The 19,054-nt window shown below is 39.5% G+C and overlaps 1 protein-coding gene across 1 annotated transcript in view; it reads right to left on the reverse strand.

Annotated features, from left to right (window-relative positions):
* The window catches only part of SAMSN1 (SAM domain, SH3 domain and nuclear localization signals 1), a 49,838-nt gene extending 40,951 nt beyond the window's left edge, over positions 1-8,887 (reverse strand). The window contains exon 1 of the mRNA XM_054270450.1: positions 8,819-8,887. Coding sequence (XP_054126425.1) covers positions 8,819-8,839 — 21 coding nt within the window. The 5' untranslated portion in view covers positions 8,840-8,887. The remainder of the gene's footprint in view (positions 1-8,818) is intronic.
* Between the last annotated feature and the right edge of the window lie 10,167 nt (positions 8,888-19,054).

Raw genomic sequence — 19,054 nt, forward strand, 5'->3', positions numbered from 1 at the left:
GCAAATATAGAGTATTTGAGCAAAGTTTGGGGAGTTTGATTTCAGTCTTTCAGACTGGAAAATCTGAATACTATCCTGTTATAATTCTTAGGGGAATTATGTTGAAGCATAAATGTGAAGCAGGAAATCTAGGTATTAAAACACTTACACAATCTAGAACTAAATATAGAAACCCTCAAGATAGCTGCAAAAGTTTCTGTCTCATGATCTTAAACTATCTGAACTCCTGATTTTCCTACTTCCCACACACTGTTCGTCATCATTTCTTGTGCTATGCTATCAAAGGTAAGTTGTAAGTAGAAGTGAACAAGAAGTTTCACGTCATTTAACCTAATTAATTTGGTTCTTCTGCAAAAATTATTCAGCCAGATTTTTTCAGATGTATTGGAGTGTAAGCACTTCCAGCAAGAATTGTTATGTTCAAGTTTCCAATTTGCTTTCCTTATGTATTAGAGAAGGTGAACTTCTGCAATCAATTAAATGTCTGCAGAAAAACGGTCCAGAAATTTCATTACCAGAGGTGAATTCCTTTCAAAATAAAAGTGAACACTCAGATACAAATCACTGTCCATTTTTTTCTGAAAAGCCCTGATCTTTGTCTTCCAATGATCTGTCCATACATCTGAGAGTATTTAAATAGCAGAATTACAGGTGTGTCCACTCTGTGTTCATTGCTTCATTTCCAGTCTTATTTTTCAGGTCCTATTCTTGTTCATTTCACCCACAAGTATTTTTTCCAAGCTGGATGAACACACAGTTTTCACATTAAAATTTCAGTTTCTAAAAACAAGTTTGGAATTATGCAAGACATGCCCTGCTTTTGGAGAATGTCACAACAGAAGGGCTTCTTTTAAAGGGCTTTAAAACACATTCATTATAATAATGCTGCAGCCCTGGAAAACCTTTCTGGCTTTGAAAATCCTCACTCTTCCATTTGTGCCATTGCTGAGCACTGATATCATGTGGCTTTCCCTTCACTTCTCTGTGAGGGAGATGTAAACAGAACTAATTTCTTCTGATTTGTGAAAGCCTTATAATTAAATTATTTTAAATTGTACAAAAATGACTTATCAAAGAGAATAACAAGCTTAATCTTAACTCACAAAAGAAGCAAGAAAACCCAGCCAGGTTCTGAGCCATCTCAGAGCTTCCAGAAAATTGATGTCCTCAAAAGAAGAGCCATTTGAGTCAGCAAGAGGAGAAGACAAGGAGTATCAGGCACTGTGGGTACACTGCCAGCCACCACTTAGCTATTCCTGTAACTTAAGGTTAGTGAGGATCCTTGAGGCATCTTCAGCAATGGCTTCCTTACCAAAGCCTCAAAATCCTTACCTAATTAGCACTTTCATTTTAGTTTCATCAGGGATTCTGAGGAAATCTGAAGCTAACTTTGCTCCTTCTCCTGCATGAAGATGAGCACACTGAGCTACTGCAAGCACAATGAAGATTAAACATTTTAGCTACAAATGGGAAGCTTGTCACCAACTCAACAAGCACGAGATCTAGAAAATATATATGTTTCAAAAGTCAATCTACACAGAAGTGAAGCTGCATTACTTTGTCTGAGGAGATAAACTGCACTGTAAAGATTGTAAAAGTTGCCTGATGGTTTAATTGGTCAAGGTATCCCTGCCAGCATCAGGAGCTAATACATTAGCACAACACAGCATGAAAACACAGCCTGGAGTAGCTGATTCATTCAGCAGGAGCACTGATCAAGCAAAGTAATGTGGTAATGTGTATTTTTCTTTTTCTTTTTTTTTTTTTTTTTTTTGCTTTGTATGGTTATGGGAAGAAATTATAGCCTTAAAAACAACAAGAAGAATGTCTTCTATACTGGACTGATAGCAGATCCACATAAGGATGATATTGTCAGAGACTAGGTAAATGAAGCAGCAGACAGGCAATGCAATCTATTTCCTTCAGCATGCAAAAGTGCATCATTTTGGCAATTCTAAAGTAGGCTAGCAGGAAGTCATCCTTTTACTAGACAGTTTGTTACCAACAACTCCACTTAGCTTAATTATATTTTGACTCTTAATCATGTTTCATGAAGCAGGTAGCACTCTTTCTATTGAGAAGTCATATGCCATTTACATAGAATAAGTCTGGGAAATGCACAGTTTTCCCTGCAATTTCAATGATCACTTTGCCTTTCGTACTACATTCATGACAGTAATCCAAAATCTTTCATTTCTCTCTCTAGCTGTAGCTCTGCAGGACCTAGCAGCTATTGCAGAAGCAAACCTATGAAATCTGCTGAGGTGAATAATAATACTCTTCTGCAGTTATCTGCAACAATATTAAAAATGTTGTGGTACTCTAAACTATCTTTTAGTGCGAATAAATCCACTTCATTATCATTCTGCCTCATATTTACTAGCAAGTACTAGCAATCCAACTTCACAAAACAGCCCAGAAGTTTGTGGCAGAAAAAGTTTGGGAAGCTTTTTGGTAGAGTTAGGTATACATGCCTTTAAGATTAATAGAAAGTATGATATCATTCCCTATATAGCTATGAAAATTCCAGTCAGGTATTAAAAATAAAAAATAGGGCAAGAGTTACCATAGTGAAGAATAACAGCATCAGATTTTTCACATTTTTTAAAACCTGCTTTAAGACTGCATGGTCAAAGACATACAGATGAGGACACCAAAATTTTCACATTCCTATGCAAGAAATAGCAAAAATCACTGTAGGAAGTGGAATGGTGCAGACAGATATTTGCTATCAGCACAGTGAATGGTGCATCTTTAGAGATGCTGGAAACACCCTCCCAGTTTGCTGTCTTCCAAGAACAAAGCTTGTGAGAAACCTTGCACTTTAAGAGGTGATTTTCTCTCACTTTTTGTATTTAACTGAAGCAGGCCCTGTAATGTTTACCAACTTGTTGCTGTAACTGTTTCTTGAATAAAGGTTTTTGTGAAAGTAGAAAAAGTAAAACTCTATAGATTCCAAAGCATTAAGAAAATAAGTGCTCCTAAGTTCACTAGTATTTATGTAGTTTTATTCTGAATCCATATTTTTCTTCACATTTCCAGGAAAAATAAACACTGAAACTTTAGTTGTGGCTCTTGTCTTTTCATCAGTTTAAAAAACAAAGCCATTCAAATGTCACCAGCACTTTACTATAATACATTTGAATAAATCACAATCCGTACCTTCTCACAAATCTTAAAATTCAAAATAAGTTTTCAAAGTTCTGGAACTGGGGGAGAAGAGGAGTGCCTTTGTAGCACTGTTCCTTTTTGTCTATCAGTTCCTGTATATCTCATGTCTGCAATCTGGGGAGCATAGGGGTGTTTCTAGGTGTCTCTTTACCTTGGAAGAGAGGTGCTGAATGCAGAGGGAGAAGGGCTGAGCTGGTGGAACAGTGGGGAGAGCACTGAAATTAGCCAGAATGTTATAAAAAGCAACAGGAAACCTCTTGAGGGTCTTGTAAATGAAGATATGACAAGATGAAAGAGAAGCAGCTGGGGACAGTTTCATATCTTAGAAAACAAATCCTGTTTTCATGTCTTAGCCACAGCTTGTCACCTGAACATGCATATCATGGTCTTGATTGGTTTTGTTCACTGCCTCTTTCCAGCTGCCCTTTATCTCTTGTCTGGGCAAAAACTTGGGGCCTCACCTTGGCTACAGCTGAGCAGGACACTCTAACACCCATAGAAAATAGATTTATACTTGGATCTGGCTTCCTACTTTGTCACTGAAATAGGAACAGGAGCCATAGCTTTTAAAAGGACCACTTATTACTGACAGTAAAGCAGCCAGAGTGACCAGAGCAGCTGAAAATTGGTGTCTCAGAAAAGCAATTTGGGGATTTCCAGGCATTCTTTTTAGTGCTATATTTGTGCCAAATGAGGATTCAAAATGCAATTGAGAAAGCTCTTCTAAGGCATGTTCAGGTGTCTCTCAACAGAAAGACATTAGCTGAAGAAAGGAAAAACTGCAGAAAACAGTCAAATTGCTTAAGAAAATTGAGCAGTCAGAAAGTCCATTAAAGCCTACAGCATTCTGGTGTGCAGCAGAAACTGCTGGCTGAAATGGAGCAGAAATCTTCCCACAGCAATTCTCTGGGCAGTGCAAATACAACTTTGAGCTTTGGAGCACATTTTGCTGGAGAAGAACACTCTGCCCTGTTTGTTCATTACCAGCTGTCTGTACCCTTCCTCCCCACTCCACCAGTCCAGGGAGCAGAGATCAGTCCCTGGAATCACAGTACCCCACACCTGCATAAACCTCCAGGCAGTATGCAGCACGTTTTTGAGAACCAAAATGATCAGAGGAGGTGCAGAGGGCAGGGTAAGAGCAGCCACAGCAAGGAAGAAAGGCTGTGATGGGGCAACCAGCAGCCAGAACTTATGCACAATGTGTCAGGAAAAGTTGGAGTAAGGAAATGTGCAAACCAGGATTGACAATTGGAGTGTTTCTTCATCAAAAAAATGAGTGTCAAAGTAGCCATGTCTCCTAGGGGTGAAAGGGAGATGCTGGGAAATGGCTTGTCTGACTAGGAAGCAGCCAGACCAGGAGAGAAGGAAAAAGCCACAAGGTCACTGATGGGAGAGAACCATGGCCAGTAACAGCAGGGAAAACATAATCCTGATCAGATCACAACACTTTCCTGAGAGGAACATGGAGAGAATGAACACAGAAATTGGCATAAAGTCTTTTGCAGTTTCCCCAAACTTATTGTTCATTCCACCACAACGCAACACATTCATATCGGAGAGAATCCAATCTTTCAAAGATTTCTAATCTGCTCTTAACCTAAAAATGGGAGAGAAAATGTATCTTCAGTACCTTTAGATTTTTTTTCTGCCTCCTCATCAAAATGCCAGGTCTTTTTAGTCTTGGGGAATGTCCCTCATACTTCATTCTCACTGAATGCCAAACACAGGTTGCACCAAAGAAATATTCTTATGGTATCAATGACTAAATCCTTCTTCTGTAAAACCTAACCATGCTGCTAAGAGGTGTGAAGAAGAGAAACCCACTTCCAGTAACTCTCTGCTGATTTGTCCCCAACAGAGGATGTTGTCTCCTCTCCTTTTCCTGTAAAGGAGGCCTGTGTGATTCTACAAATGCATCTTCAATGTTTCACAGATATTGGGAGAGTGGATGGCTCAGCCAGTGACAGAGAAAAGGATTCATCTGCTTTTCCTCTCTTTGTCCCAGGCTGTCCAGGATAGTCTGGGAACCCTTTTGTGAAGAGGACCTCACTGTGCTCCACTGTGCCTTTCAGGTCCATTGAAGCCTAGCAAGCTCCTGTAGTTTACAGCCTTCTGATTGTGGATTTTTCCTGCCTCGTGAGGTTGAAAAAGTCTTATGCAATTGCACAGATTGAGAAAAAGCAACAGAAGGCTGAAAGAGCTTCTATAAAAGTCATATGGACACGGCACTTCTAAGTATACTACTTTGTTGGGGTACTGAGTATCTTAGCATACAAATGACAGAAGGACAGCTTTTAGTAAACACAAAAAAAAAAGAGAAAAAAATAGTCTGAGACAGACAGCTTAACTGTTTTCTGCAGGGCTAAGCCTGAGGAATAAAAAGAAATATAAAAATCCAATAACCTTTCCCATTAGGGTCAAGTGGTTGTTAAAGTGGTGTCTGGACAATCTTTTATTCCATCCTCTGCCTCTCTGCCTGCTTTTAAGCTGATTCATAACATCACAAACATCAGCCCAGATAGCCCCAATATTCTTTGTGATAATAGAAAAATACGCAGCATAGTAGTTACTTTATCCAAGCATACAAGAATATTTTTCTTTTTTTTCTCCCTTAGAAAAATTTTTTAAAATACACTCTTCCACTTTCTAAGGAAGAAGTATTTATAAGTTACATGTCCTCGGGAAAGAATACCAGTAAAAATAATTTCACATGGCAAGCTTGACACACCAAAAAAAGCAATGCTTTATGTTGCCCCTAGCAAAATTTTGGCCAGCCACTAATTATATTTTAAAAAGCTGAATTATAAAATATATATATATGTATATAAAAAAGACCTGTGGTTAAGTTAACTCTGCACAAAGAATCTAATGGGTGCACCATGGCAGGATGGGTGAAATGTGGGTAGTCAGCAATATCCCTGTGCCAGAGGCTGTCCAGCTAATGCAGGTGGTTACTGAGGGATTAAATGGGGGAGGCTGGAGAAGAGTGGCAGGAGGAGCCTGATGGAGCTGAAGATGGATATGGTTTTTGGAGTATGTTCTCACAGTCCTTGTCTAGATGACCTCTGTCAGCATTTTTACTGGTTTAGGTGATAAAAACTGGCAATATGAAGCATCATAAGGGAAGCTGTGAAAAGTGCTGGGGCAGAAGAAAGGAAGGAGTCAAGGGAAGAAAGGTATCGAGGGAAGAAATTGGAGGAAGGGAGTTAGGATTATTCATATTTTGTCTCTCTAAACAGCAATCTGTCATGGAGAGATCCAGGTTTTTCCTTGTGATTACAGGAGAGCACTGCTTAATTCACTGTCTGCCATGCAAGCTTTAATAAAGGCCAGGCCTGATCAGCTTTGTGTGCATGGCTATGTCTGGATAATATTTGTCTGATCTAAATATTTGTCTGTCCCTCAAGCCAGATCAGCAGCAGTTTGCTGATGGAATAGCAGAGTCTTGGACCTTTGTCTTGCATCTACCACTTTAGTCTCAGAAGCATTTTGATAGTTCATATCTAGCTAACTCCTCCACAACTTGCTGCAGCAGACACAACAGAGGAGTTACCAAGCCAAGGAAATGCAACCATACCTTCCTTCCCACAGAATAGGGAAGAGTATTATGGAATATATTACTTTTACTCTAATAAGTAAATCAACATCAGAAAGAACATCTGCACCTCCCCCCCCCCCCCCTTCTGTCTGATCCTCTCATAGCAAAACCACCAGTGTCCGCTTTTTGGTCCTTAAACAGCAAAACTGAATATCCAGCCTTTGTAATCTTCAACTGAGCCAGTTGGTAGAATGCAGATGCAAAGAATGAGATGTCTTGCCATTGGCTGTAACCTAAATCTAAAGGCACTAAGCCCACAGAGATACATTAAAGTCAGAGAGCCCGTCAGGAAGGCAGATGGCAAAATAAACAATTCAGGAAAAAAAAGCACTAAACCCCTTGCTGGCACTTAATAGTAACATGGGTAGGACAAATCTCACCAGGGTAGGGAACATTAACAGCCTGTTTGTGACAAAATGAAATAAAATTATTTCAATTGACACTTATGTCCTCATCAATCTGACCAACATCTCTATTACTGTTTTTACCTGGGACTTGAGCCTTTGCTTGGGATGCTGACAGCTGCTTGCATAAAGGAGCCAGGCAGAAGATGGAGGCCAGCATCCTGACACAATTCACTTTCTGCAGAGGCTCCTGTTTCCTGGCATGCAGGGGGACTCCTCTGACAGACCACAGCCTTTGTTCACAGCTCCCAGCCCATTTCTGCCAACTCTCTGTCCCACAGATCTGGCTGCAGGAGCTCTCCCTGGGAGTGTGCAGGGCTGAGGCTGTCCAGGGTTCCTCTGATGCATCTCCCTCAGCTTTTTTTATGGTATTTTCCTTCCTTTCTTTTTCTAATTATCCACTAGTCAAAGTTTCAGACTCTGTTTTCTACATCAAATCCCAGGAAAATCTACAGCTAGATAAATCCCACATTTCAAGTCCTGCCTGCTATGTCAGTCACTGTGTCATTGGAAAGGAGCTGAATTACCTCCTCCATGAATTCAGAAATATGGCTGCTGTACAGACTCCCATCTATTACCTCTCTAATGCTGTATGGGCACTGAGATCATGCTGCTCTCAGCAGGACACTCTCTGATCTCAGGCTGGGATTGCTCAGCCCCACATTTGAACACTCAGCTGGCTCAGGTTTCAGCAGGTGTCTCACCTCCTGTGGCTTGGCTGTACTTTCCTGGGAGATGGTCCTATTCCACAGTGAGACAGCTCTGTCCCTGGAGCACTGCAGAGGGGACAGGCAGAAAGGGAAAACTGGCTGCTTTTTACTGCTTCCCTGATGTATTCCACTGTACCAGTCACCCTGCATGTGCTCACCACTCTGTGGAGTGCCAGAAGATCTGATGTGCCCAGTGAGGAGAGGGAGAAAATCCTTGTTGTAATGCCTCTATTTTGTATATCTCACCAAAAATAGTTTCTCTTGGTTTTCCACTTCTAGTTTTGAATATCCCTTTTTAAAAAAGCCTGCAATTAAACCACAAAAACCTCCTCAAGAGATCTGTCCAGGAAGATAATTTCAGAACAAGGTTAAACTCTGCTTCTTTGTTTCTGTCTCTAGAATGTTCTTGCTGCCACACGGGTAATTGCAAAAAATAGGCTCCACCAGCTAAGCTGACCAAGAAGATAGAAACACAGATACCTCTGCAACCTCTGACATTTGCCTAAATAACTCTAGTGTCCTTTACTAGCACTGCAGTGACCTCTAGGAGCCTGCTCCAAGTCCATTGGCTCCATTGTCTCTTACTGACTTAGCCCAGACTTCCAGAAAGTTTTCTAAGCCTGGAAAGATGAGTGTAGTACAGATGAAAAAACCCAAAAAACATGAGTGTGCTGATGAGAAACAGAATAGCCTAGAGCCTTCCATCTCTAAGCTGCTGATGTTTGCATGGTTAAAAAAGAACTACCCAGGGCTATAGGAAGCCCTGGTGTTAGCCTGAACAATGCATTCACATCCATTTACCTGAAATCTAAATTTGGTTTATAGCATTTCATAGCCACATGGAAGATGACAGTACCTCTTTAATGCTGAATCAGAGCAAAAAGTTTCCAATTTTTATGCATATCAGCACAAAAGAAACCACTTCCACTTACCCAGGAGTACTGTAGATCCATATCTGTTAGGGAATATGTAAGATGTGGCTGATGAGAAGAGCAAGTACAGTTTTCCCATTCCTCTATTTTTGAAATTAAAAAGTCACAAGGACAGAGCTGGTTGTCAGGAAACGGCTTCCAGTCACTCCACAAGTGAAATTCTGTTTCAGAATGAATTGAAATAGTTCCTAAGTTATTAAGTCTGGAAGTGTACGAGCGGCCCAGAGATGCAGAAATAAAATCTGTCCTGGTCTCAGGCTCTTCTTTTCTTCTTGTGTTATCTTTCCATGTCTTCTTTTCCTGAGGCTTTGTCAGCTTCATGCAAGAAGTCAATGCTTCTTCATCCTCTTCAGAGAGATAAGCATCTTCTAAGGCATCTTTAAAAATGCAAATACTTGTTATAGTATGTTGCAATTCATAGAGAAAGTAGCACAATTTTATCTTTTAACTTAATAGCTGTCTTTCACTCTATATAATGAAGAAGTCAAGGACAAAAAAACCCCAAACAAAACAAACAAACAAAAAAACCCAAAACCCACACATGCACACAAAAAAACCTCCCACAAACAAACAAGCAAACAAAGCCCTAACAAAACCAAAACCAAATAATTATGGTAATTAGGGAGATGGAAAGGATTTTTTACTGGGTCAGGCATCAGAGCCAAAAGTGAAATTTATTCTCCATTTGCTATATTCGTCTTGTTCCCTCAAAGGTGTGGAAAATTTTATTAGTTCTGCCCATGAAAATCTGCTAACTGAATGTCATATTGCTGATAGTTTCAGACAGCATGAGTTGAGCTGGAAAAGTTCAGGAAGCTTTCTGGACAATAGCTCTCCCACCCCTTGTATATATGTTGTGTTACAAAAATCCTTATTTCCTCATGTGTTTCAGCGCAGGCAGTGATTTGGCTGGAGCAGTAGTTCAGCAGACAGTTTAAACTCATTTTGCTAATACTGAATTATAAATAATCATATAAACAAGTGCATTGTATAACCAATGCGTGCGTTGTTAAAATAATGTTGACAAAACAAGTTCAAAGGAGGAACTGTTGCACAGTCAGACCAGAGATCCATAGGAGACTCCAGAAAATCAGCTGAGGCCAGAATTAATTCAGAATTTCTGTGTATTATAGCCCTGGGCACTCAGGTATAGTGAGAGACCAACTTGCTTATCACATCTCAGACCTTCCTGTACTCGCAGATGCTACTGACCTTCGGATTAGCACTGGAAATTATCTTCCCACTTGTGAATTTTGCCTTTCTGACCTGAAATGTGTACAAAACTAGAAAACCCAAAGTGTCCCCAGCATGGAGACCCTGCTGTTATACAATTCTATTTGCCTAAAATCCCCACTTGCGAGATCTACTGTTACAAAACTCCAGCTAGAGTGACAGGAAACAGGTTTTCACACTCTGGGGAAGTCAGAGCTGGAGTGGTATCACAGTAACATCTCACTTGGGGGTTGGAAATTGTGGGTGGTGAATGACAGACCAGGACAGGGTTGTTTACAGTCATGCTCAATCCAGTGTCATTTGCCAAATGTTGGGAAGAATGCTGATGTGATGCTGTACTTACTGAGGGGAACCAGAACGTGCTTAACATCCTCCAAGCTCTGTGTGCTTGTTTTCTTTGTTCGGACCAATTTCTGCAATCTTTTTAATGTTCCCCTGGACTCAGCTTTATTGTCTGGTTCTGTACCCTGCCAAAAAAGAAAAAGAAACAAAAAACCCCCAAAACAAAACAAGAAAGACATTAAAATCATTCAAACTGTGAAAGTAAAACCTAAGGGTAACATGGTGTTTATCTTGAGAATGACAAACTGTTGGATTTAAAGAACTGATCATTGACACGATGCTTTGAAAGTCAGGCTTTCTCTTGCTTCAGACTAATAGGTAAAAAAAGGGAGAAAGGCAACTGACAAGAAACATCAAGCTTAAGCCAGTGTTCATATTGCTGTTTGCACATTACTTTTCTTGAATACCTGAGCATTACTGAATACAAGCAGGATCAAGTGAAATAATGTACACAGCCCAAAAAAACTGAAACTGCTTTATTCTTTCAGGCACTGTTATGATAAAATAATCTTAGTTATGTAAACAACAACAACAACAATAATAATAGTATAATAATATGAAATCGTAATTTTTATTATTACTATTATTGTTGTTGTTGTTTTATTATGTGTCTCGATATACCTTTCAGGGCTACCCTCATGGGTGATATAAATCACACTGATGCTGATGGAGTCTATGCTGACTTCTTTCCTGAAGGATAGGACCCTAGGAGTCCTCCTTCTTTAATCACAATAATGCAAAAGTTCCCACAGTGGATAGCACTTGGCTTTAGACTCCCTCCTTCTCAGCAGCAAGCTATATTTCATGAGATCTGCAGTGTTCTGGAAGCTGGGAATCCACCACAGCAGCAGATCAGGAAGCCAGAGAGTTGACACCATTTCATGTCTCCAGTGTCCCCTGTAAGTCATGGCTTCATTAGTGCCTTAGTTTTGCAGTGAATTTCACAGCTATCCTTGAAAGCTGCACTTTGGTCTCAAAGTGCCACAACCTGAACTCATTACAGATAAAATTAAAACAAAAGACACTTTCCAGAAGTTCAGCTGATGACCTCCAGCTTCTGGTTGGTGTCCAACAGAGAGGATTGTGAGCACAGTGTGGACATCAGCTCATCAGCACCAACTGTTCTGCTGTGCTTTTTCTGTCCTTCACCTGTTGGTAGATTTCTTTCTCAAATTCAAGATAGCAGAAATGCATTTTTACCTCAGCTAACAAGAGAAACTGAGGTGCAATTTTTCAGTCTCTCACTGTGAGATGTCTTTGCAAAATAAATCACAGTGGTTTAAAATGCTAATATTGCTCTCATATTAGATCTCTTGTAGCAATAATAATTTGTTCACTTGTAAGTAACGACACAAAAGCAACATGATGACTTTGATTTATGCTCTGGGATTTCCATCATGGAGACATCAAGATAAATGGAAGATAATCTATTCAGATAATTTCATTAATGGCAAACTCTAATCCTCTTTTCCTTAAAAGCACTCATTTCATAGAGTCCATTGTTAGGGAAAAGTCATAAGTGCTTAAATAATAAATGCAGTTACTCCCTTTCATGGAGAAAAAAGCTCGTGCAGTATCAGCTGGTGGTGAGACAGCCTTTAAATTTACAGTATTTTATTTTGGCTTACCTTAGCATTAAAATATGGATTTTTATCTGCCTATCCAAACATTCTTTGGTGTAGGAACCAGACAATCAGGTGAACTGTGCTTTGCCCCAATCTATAAGCAAAGCTATCTATAAGGAAAGAATTCCCGCATGAACAAGAACTAAGAATTTTATTGATTTCCCTACTTAATGGGCTTTAGTGATGAAAAAATCATGTCACCTCACAAATCAAAATGAATTGTATAAAAAAATAATTCACAGGCTGCCCTTTAGTTGCAAATAATTTGCATAAAGTGTGCAGAAATACTTAAGCACAAAAAATACACGTTTTAAAAACCCATTCTGAAATGCATTACAGAAGAAAGACAAATTGTGTCTGATAAACTGTTTCCAGTTTCTACAAAGGTATTTTAAATACCTTAGAAATCTTTGCCCAGCGAGATGTTATGAGGATTAACCTGGTGACAGCAATACAGCAATTTGGAAGCTAAGTGTGAAACACTGCTGGTCAGATTCCTGCAATCTCAGCCCTGTTGAGCACTCTCTTTCCTGGGTGTAACTGCATTAATTTCAATAAAACTACTTGCACAGCATGTCACTTCTCAGTAGAAAGAATTTAGTCATGGCACAGTCTAATCTCCGTGATTTTTCTTCAACAGCTTTGCCTTCCACAAAGAAGTGCAATGATTTAATCATGACTACCAATGCACTTAAATTCAGAGTACAGAGTAATAGTGAGAAGATAAATATTAGTGTGTGTTTACTGTGTCCACAGTGCTAATTGTTATGGTACCTTAAAAATGTTTGAGAAGCTTCAGTAATAACAGGGCTGCAAATAATTAATATGAAAATAGTGTGTGATGATGGACAACTTCTTGCCCTGTTTAAAAGAGTTCTGTAAGACACACCAAATTTGGATAAATTTTCTGTTAAAAACTGTTGATAAAGCCATGGTCAGCCAGTGTATAGAGAAGCACTGTGCAGACTTTCCTGTGCTCCTGCCCATATATATCTGACCTTTAAATATTCCCATGATGTTGGTCTGGTACTCCAACTGGCTTAAAATGAGTGCAAAGCAAACTAGGCAGCTTAAGATAACAGGCAGATCCCGTCTTGGGAATCACAGCAATAATACAATATTCTCTAAATGATAAAGAAATATAATGATTAATAGCAGAGCAATAGTAAGGTATTCTACAGAAAACAAAGAGATATCACGATTAATAACATGGATATGGATAAAGATCTTTCAGCTTTTGGACAAAGAACATACAGCACAGGAAAAACCAGCCTGTTCTTCCCAGCTGCTGGTGAAAGAAATTCACAATTTTCATGGCCACTCACCATTTCACTGTTACCAGGCACACCTGGACTGTGAACTCGTGGTGGGATCCATTGCTCATAGTTTATCACCTAGACAGTAAGAGAAATAATACAAAAAAAAATAATTACAACTTACATAAGATCAATAAGCATCATTAGAATCATGTAATTAAATATAGACAAAACCTCAACAGTTTTTCAGGCTGGTACTGTGTGGATATGAAAGCAAAAGACTGACATACACCAGCTGCCACCCATTGAAATTGTTTTGGTGTTGAGCTGTCTTGATTTCCTCAGTTATCTGGGACTCAGTAACGTCTTGGAGACATCACAGTGAAAGGAGCACCATGGCAGAGGTGTGCATTATAGTGTGGGATTCTTGGATCCCATCCAAGATCTTGGCTTTCCTTGCTCAATGAACAGGAAAGGCAGGGAAGCAGCAGCTCCCCAGCTGAGGAGCATCACTCATGCAGTTCTAAAAAGGGTCTTGCTTAGTTCACCTCATTTTTCCTGGGATGTTGAGCACCAAGGGTGTGAGTTTGAACTGGATTAACAATGTGGAGAAAATGGGACATCCTCAAAACTAAGACAAGACTATTTACACTTTGACCATCTGCCCATAAGCCATTTGTTGGTCACAGCATCCTCAGGAGAGGAACTCCAGGGGAATCCACCTTCCTTGGGGCACTGCTGCTGCAGTTCCTAGGGGGCAAGCCTGGCAGTGCCTGCAGCTCAGCAGGAAAGTGATGAACCGTGGCCTTTTCCCTTCATGAATATGAATGACACGTTGAAGGCTGAATGCAACCTATGAATTTACGTGAGAAATGAGGCATGAAACATTTTTGAAAATGTATTAGCCCAAAGACTGCGTTACTTGGTATTTTATGTCCTTCCCAATATGCTACAGAGGCTTCCAGCCATCAAGGGAGCCCTGCTAGACACGAGTAAATAAGAACAAAGGTACAAAAAATAAATGCAGAAAATAAAGGCACTTTTTATGGTAAGGTACAATTATTGCAGCAGTGCTCATGCTATATCTCTCAACCTATACTTCTGTTTTAAGCCCCATTTTCCAGCACTTAGAGAATGAATGGAATGAATGAATGTCAATTTAGGAAATGGAGAAGGATTAAAGCTTTTTGTGAAGCACTCAGGGAAACTTATTTTTTTTCTCTATTTTTTTTTCCTTCAACTAGAGGAAAAAAAAAATCTAAGGTGTTCATCTGTCCTATTTACTTCTGCTTGTAAATTTGCCTCTTCCATGGCCCACAGAATCACAAACTCCTTCAGACCAGCTGAGGTAGGAATGCATTTTTGGGGACTGTCTAGTTTAGCTCCCTGCTCAGAACTGGTCACCAGAGCAAAGTGGAGACAGGAATGTCTCCAAAGATGAACTTCTCATATCCTCTGTAGGAAGCTTCATCAGTGTCTGACCACTCTTATACTAGAAGAGTGCTTTCTTTATTGTTCAGTGAAACTTCCTGTATTTCAGTTTGTGCCCATTGCTCCATCACATTCCTGGGAGTAGCAGCCTGTAATTCCCTGGAATTTCTGGGACAGCTGAGTTTTGTGAGCCATCCCAGCCCACTTTTGTGATCCTGAGGCTGCAGTTGTGCAATTGCATGCAGACTTCTAATTCCTCCTGTCTGTTCCCCATGCTGTGTGCATCAGCAGACAGGCACTTCATGAGGGCACTCATTTGTGCTGATTTTGCAGAAAAAGAGCTTCCACCATAATGCTGTTCTTTCAGCATTTCCTTGTTTGTGTGCATGATGTAGTGCAGCAAATGAAAACAGATATAATCAGACTATTTTGGAAGCTTAAAAGAGAATTGTTTCAATGATGATAAATAATAATTATATCAATGATATAATAATTATATCAATGATGATATATGATAATGAAGGCAGGAGGTAACAATCACTAAAATTCAAAATAATTCCAGTAAACTTGAATTTTTTATAAAGCAAGTACAATAGGTCTTAAACTGATACCAAAGCTTGGAGGGACCAAAAACCCTATAGCTCATTACTCATGCACCTGAAAAGAAATTTTCTAATGCTTTGAGAAGTCAAAAAAAAAGGACTTTGCTTCTAAAATGGAGCAAATACTTCATGGGAAAAATTTTTAAGGGATTTTATGGGAACTTATACTTAAAGCCAACATAGGCCTTATTCCCCTTTCCCCTCCATAGTCTGTCATGTCTGAGGAACGACCTGCTGGACCTTTACCAGGAGCCAGTCCCAAAGCTGTCATGGCAGGATAGGGACAGAGCCAGAGATCCCTCACACTAAGGGGAGAACTACTGCAGGAAATCAAAGAATAATCTTTCTCCACAATACCTAGAGAATGAGAGAAAGAAATCAAAGACAATGAGAGACGCAAAAGAAGAAAGAGTTCTTTTCTCCTTTCCTTCCTCCTCAGATACTCAGCTGGGAGAGGAGATAATCATGAGAACAAACTAACAGTGCAGAGACAGATAAAACCCTGAGAAAAAGCAGGAGGAACCTGGGACACGGTGACTTTCCTTGGTTTCCAATATGGAAATTTTCTGCCCCCCAACATGCAGAAAATGTTGTTGTTCTGCCCCCCCCAACATGCAGATCATTTGACTCTTTTTTTAACCCACATCTCGACTTTGACCTACATTGGAGCTGAGCACTGCCTAAACATTGGGTCTTCACAGTTCCCTGTCTTGTCTCAGATACCTTGAGGGTGATGAATGTACATTTTTTTCTTGGTTTTAACCTAAACATCTAAAAGGACTCGTGACATTGTATAGAAACAACAGAGGAAGCTCAGCTCAGAGCTTTTTATAAAGTTTAATGCTCACCTTGAATTTAAACTTTTCTGCAAAGGAAAATTTAGTAGATTTTCAGCTTCTAAATAATTTTATTGTATTCATTCCTCATTTAGAACACATACATACAGGTGTGTTACACATTTTTAGTCCCAAACTGGGTAAACTTTTATGCCCTGTGAAATCAGCAGGGCTAAGCTGGTTTGCCACTTCAGGAACTGAAGTAAAACATTATCAGAGCAAACATTGGACTGGAAGTGAAATAAAACCCAAACACCACTCATTCCAATTCCAGAGCTACTAATCTTTCTCCTCACCTCTGCTGCTCGCCAGCTGATGGGCTGTTACCTAATTTTATGTTGTTGCCATGATTATGCAAACCCAGGGATCAGAATTTGTTAATTCCTCATGCCAGTGGGATGACCAGTACAGATGTGAGAAGAAGAGATATGGTATATGTTGATAGAAATTCAGAAAGCATTAGGATACATGTGCCAGTATGGATCATGCAAGACAGATCTAACCACTCAGGATAGATCTTGCCAGACACAGTTCTGGCACATCAATTTAGCAGAAATGTATTCACTCAGGGAAGGAAGAGATTTTCTAGGCAATGAAATCCATATGGCCTGCAAAAGAAAAATCACGAACAACTTTGGAAGTCACCAGAGTCTTCTTTTAAAATCAGCTTCTAAAATACAGAGGCATGCTGAGTATGAAGTTTAGGCTAGGCAAATGCTGAATGGAAACAAGAAATGAAATTCTATTTGAATGAAAATTCAGATTCTGAAAAAAAAGAGTAGTTGTTTCACCTGACATGTTGTTTCTTCTATCTTCTTTCCTTGGAGCAAATGTATTCCATCAGCAATAATATTATCTTCTGTGAATTATGACCAAAAAAGAGAAAACATGCTTTAAAATGTCCCGCTTTATGTTTTAATGAGGAGCAACATTTGAATTGCACTTGATGTTTTGAGCTGACATTTTGACTCTCTGAAGTTAATCTTATATCATTTAAGCACACATTTTATCTTAAACTGCTTTGAAGTGAGACTGCAGAACAAATTGGCAAACTGACTGCCAGAAAGAAAACTCATTCGTGCTTATTTCTCCTTCTGTACTCAGTGCTCAGTTTACAAACCCAGAACCCCACTGTGACTTTGCTCTTGCCCTGCTCATTTACAGCAGCAAACTCTAGAATATTCATACAAAAAATGAAGGGAAAAAATGATCTTTTCAACTTAAATCGGTTTAACTTAGATTAGATTAGAAATTGCTTTCAAAGGATGAATGTCCTTCCATCTCTTGTGTTTGGATATGAAGAGTATTAACCTTCACTACAACAATAAGCAAGAATAGGTCAAACAAATCTGAAAAAATTATTTTAAGCAAGCTTACTTTGAAAGATCTACTTTTACTTCCAGTCTTAAGGCAAAGCACCCACCACTGTGCAACTGTAGGACAGCCCTAGTGAATAGATTCCATCAGAACAGATATCAGGATCACTCAGACATTGCAGGGAGAAAAAAAAAAAAACATGAAGAAAAATATCTGCTAATCACACCACATTTTCTGAAGTCACTAGAAAACAGCAAGTATGTTTTGGGGTTTTTTTTCCTCATTAATCCTAATTTGGCATTTTTATTGCTTCTGTGCAATACCTTACAGCATCAGTACTTCTCCTGTTTGCAAAAGGACAGCTTACTTAACATCTAGATCCACAAAAACTAACTGTATGCAGGCAAAAGTGATTGCATTCCCTACTAGTAACAGGAAAAGAAAGAGTAATTTAGGGAATAATTCTGTGACTTAGATGCTTTAGCTATGACATGGAAAAAAATCTGCATGTGGTTATAAAAATCTATATTCAAAGAGGCACATAAGATCCTGATCCAGATTTTGTCTTAAGCACCTACAAATCTCCCTGAAGTCACAGAGGGCCTGGCATCTGACAGTCTGGTTGTTTATTTCATTATATAGCTAGCTGGACTTCCAGGAGCACCATAACTCCTTTTAAGCAGTGCTCATGCAATACCAGATTAACATTACTGGGTTCTTTCTGGTCCTCAGGAACTTGTTTCCATCTCCTGCAGGCATCTCTGTACATCACATCCCTACACTCTGTCAGCTTACTCTGGAAATTCAATCCTGCAGTGTTCAGCTCTTTGCCCCAAAGTCCTCTTACAGTCTAATCCAAAATACCATTACTGAGTAGCTGTTTGTAGCTGAATCGCAATTGTGGGGCAACATAGAAAGCCCCTGACAACCTATATACAGTGACACTGCTTTTAGCATAATATTGTTCCAACCCAAATTAAACCAGCAAGTTATTAAAGCAAACCTCATTGGTCCCCCCAAACCACAATGCCTTTTTCTAGCCATAATATCCTGCACCCACTGTGCTCTTACATCTTGCTTAGATCAGCCTTGAAGCCCACTGAATTATGGAATAAGGTGTTCGTGTAAAAAACCAACCAACAATAACAACACAAAACAAAAACTAATAAACTAACCAAACACACAAAAACCCCATGCGAAATATATAAATGAACTTATAAATGAGCCTCAAGTAGAGCTGCAGTGTTCTTGTCTTTCAAGTCTCCAACAGATACCAGTCACCCTCCTGTGGAATTAATTAGGAGCAGTGGAAAATGACATCCACTGGCTCTGAGAGGTGTTGGCTCTTCCCTGTTGGTCTCCATAACCTTTCATGGAAGCCCAATGACTTTGACTTCCACAGTCAACTTTTCTGCAATGATGCTTTTAAGCTGGCAGATCTCATGCTGATAATTTGGGTTTGGCCTTAAGAGCAAAGGCAGATGTTTTCCACTATTGTGTCTGTGGAATATGTAGGTGCTCACTGCATTTTCATCCTGGAAAACTTGGGTTTGTAGATGTAATAATACATTTGATGTAATCAAGGGCTTCATCC

Source organism: Melozone crissalis, unplaced genomic scaffold, assembly GCF_028551555.1.
Source record: "Melozone crissalis strain CALT ecotype California unplaced genomic scaffold, PUWL_Pcris_2 ptg000009l_1, whole genome shotgun sequence".
NCBI classification, from domain to species: Eukaryota; Metazoa; Chordata; class Aves; order Passeriformes; family Passerellidae; genus Melozone; species Melozone crissalis.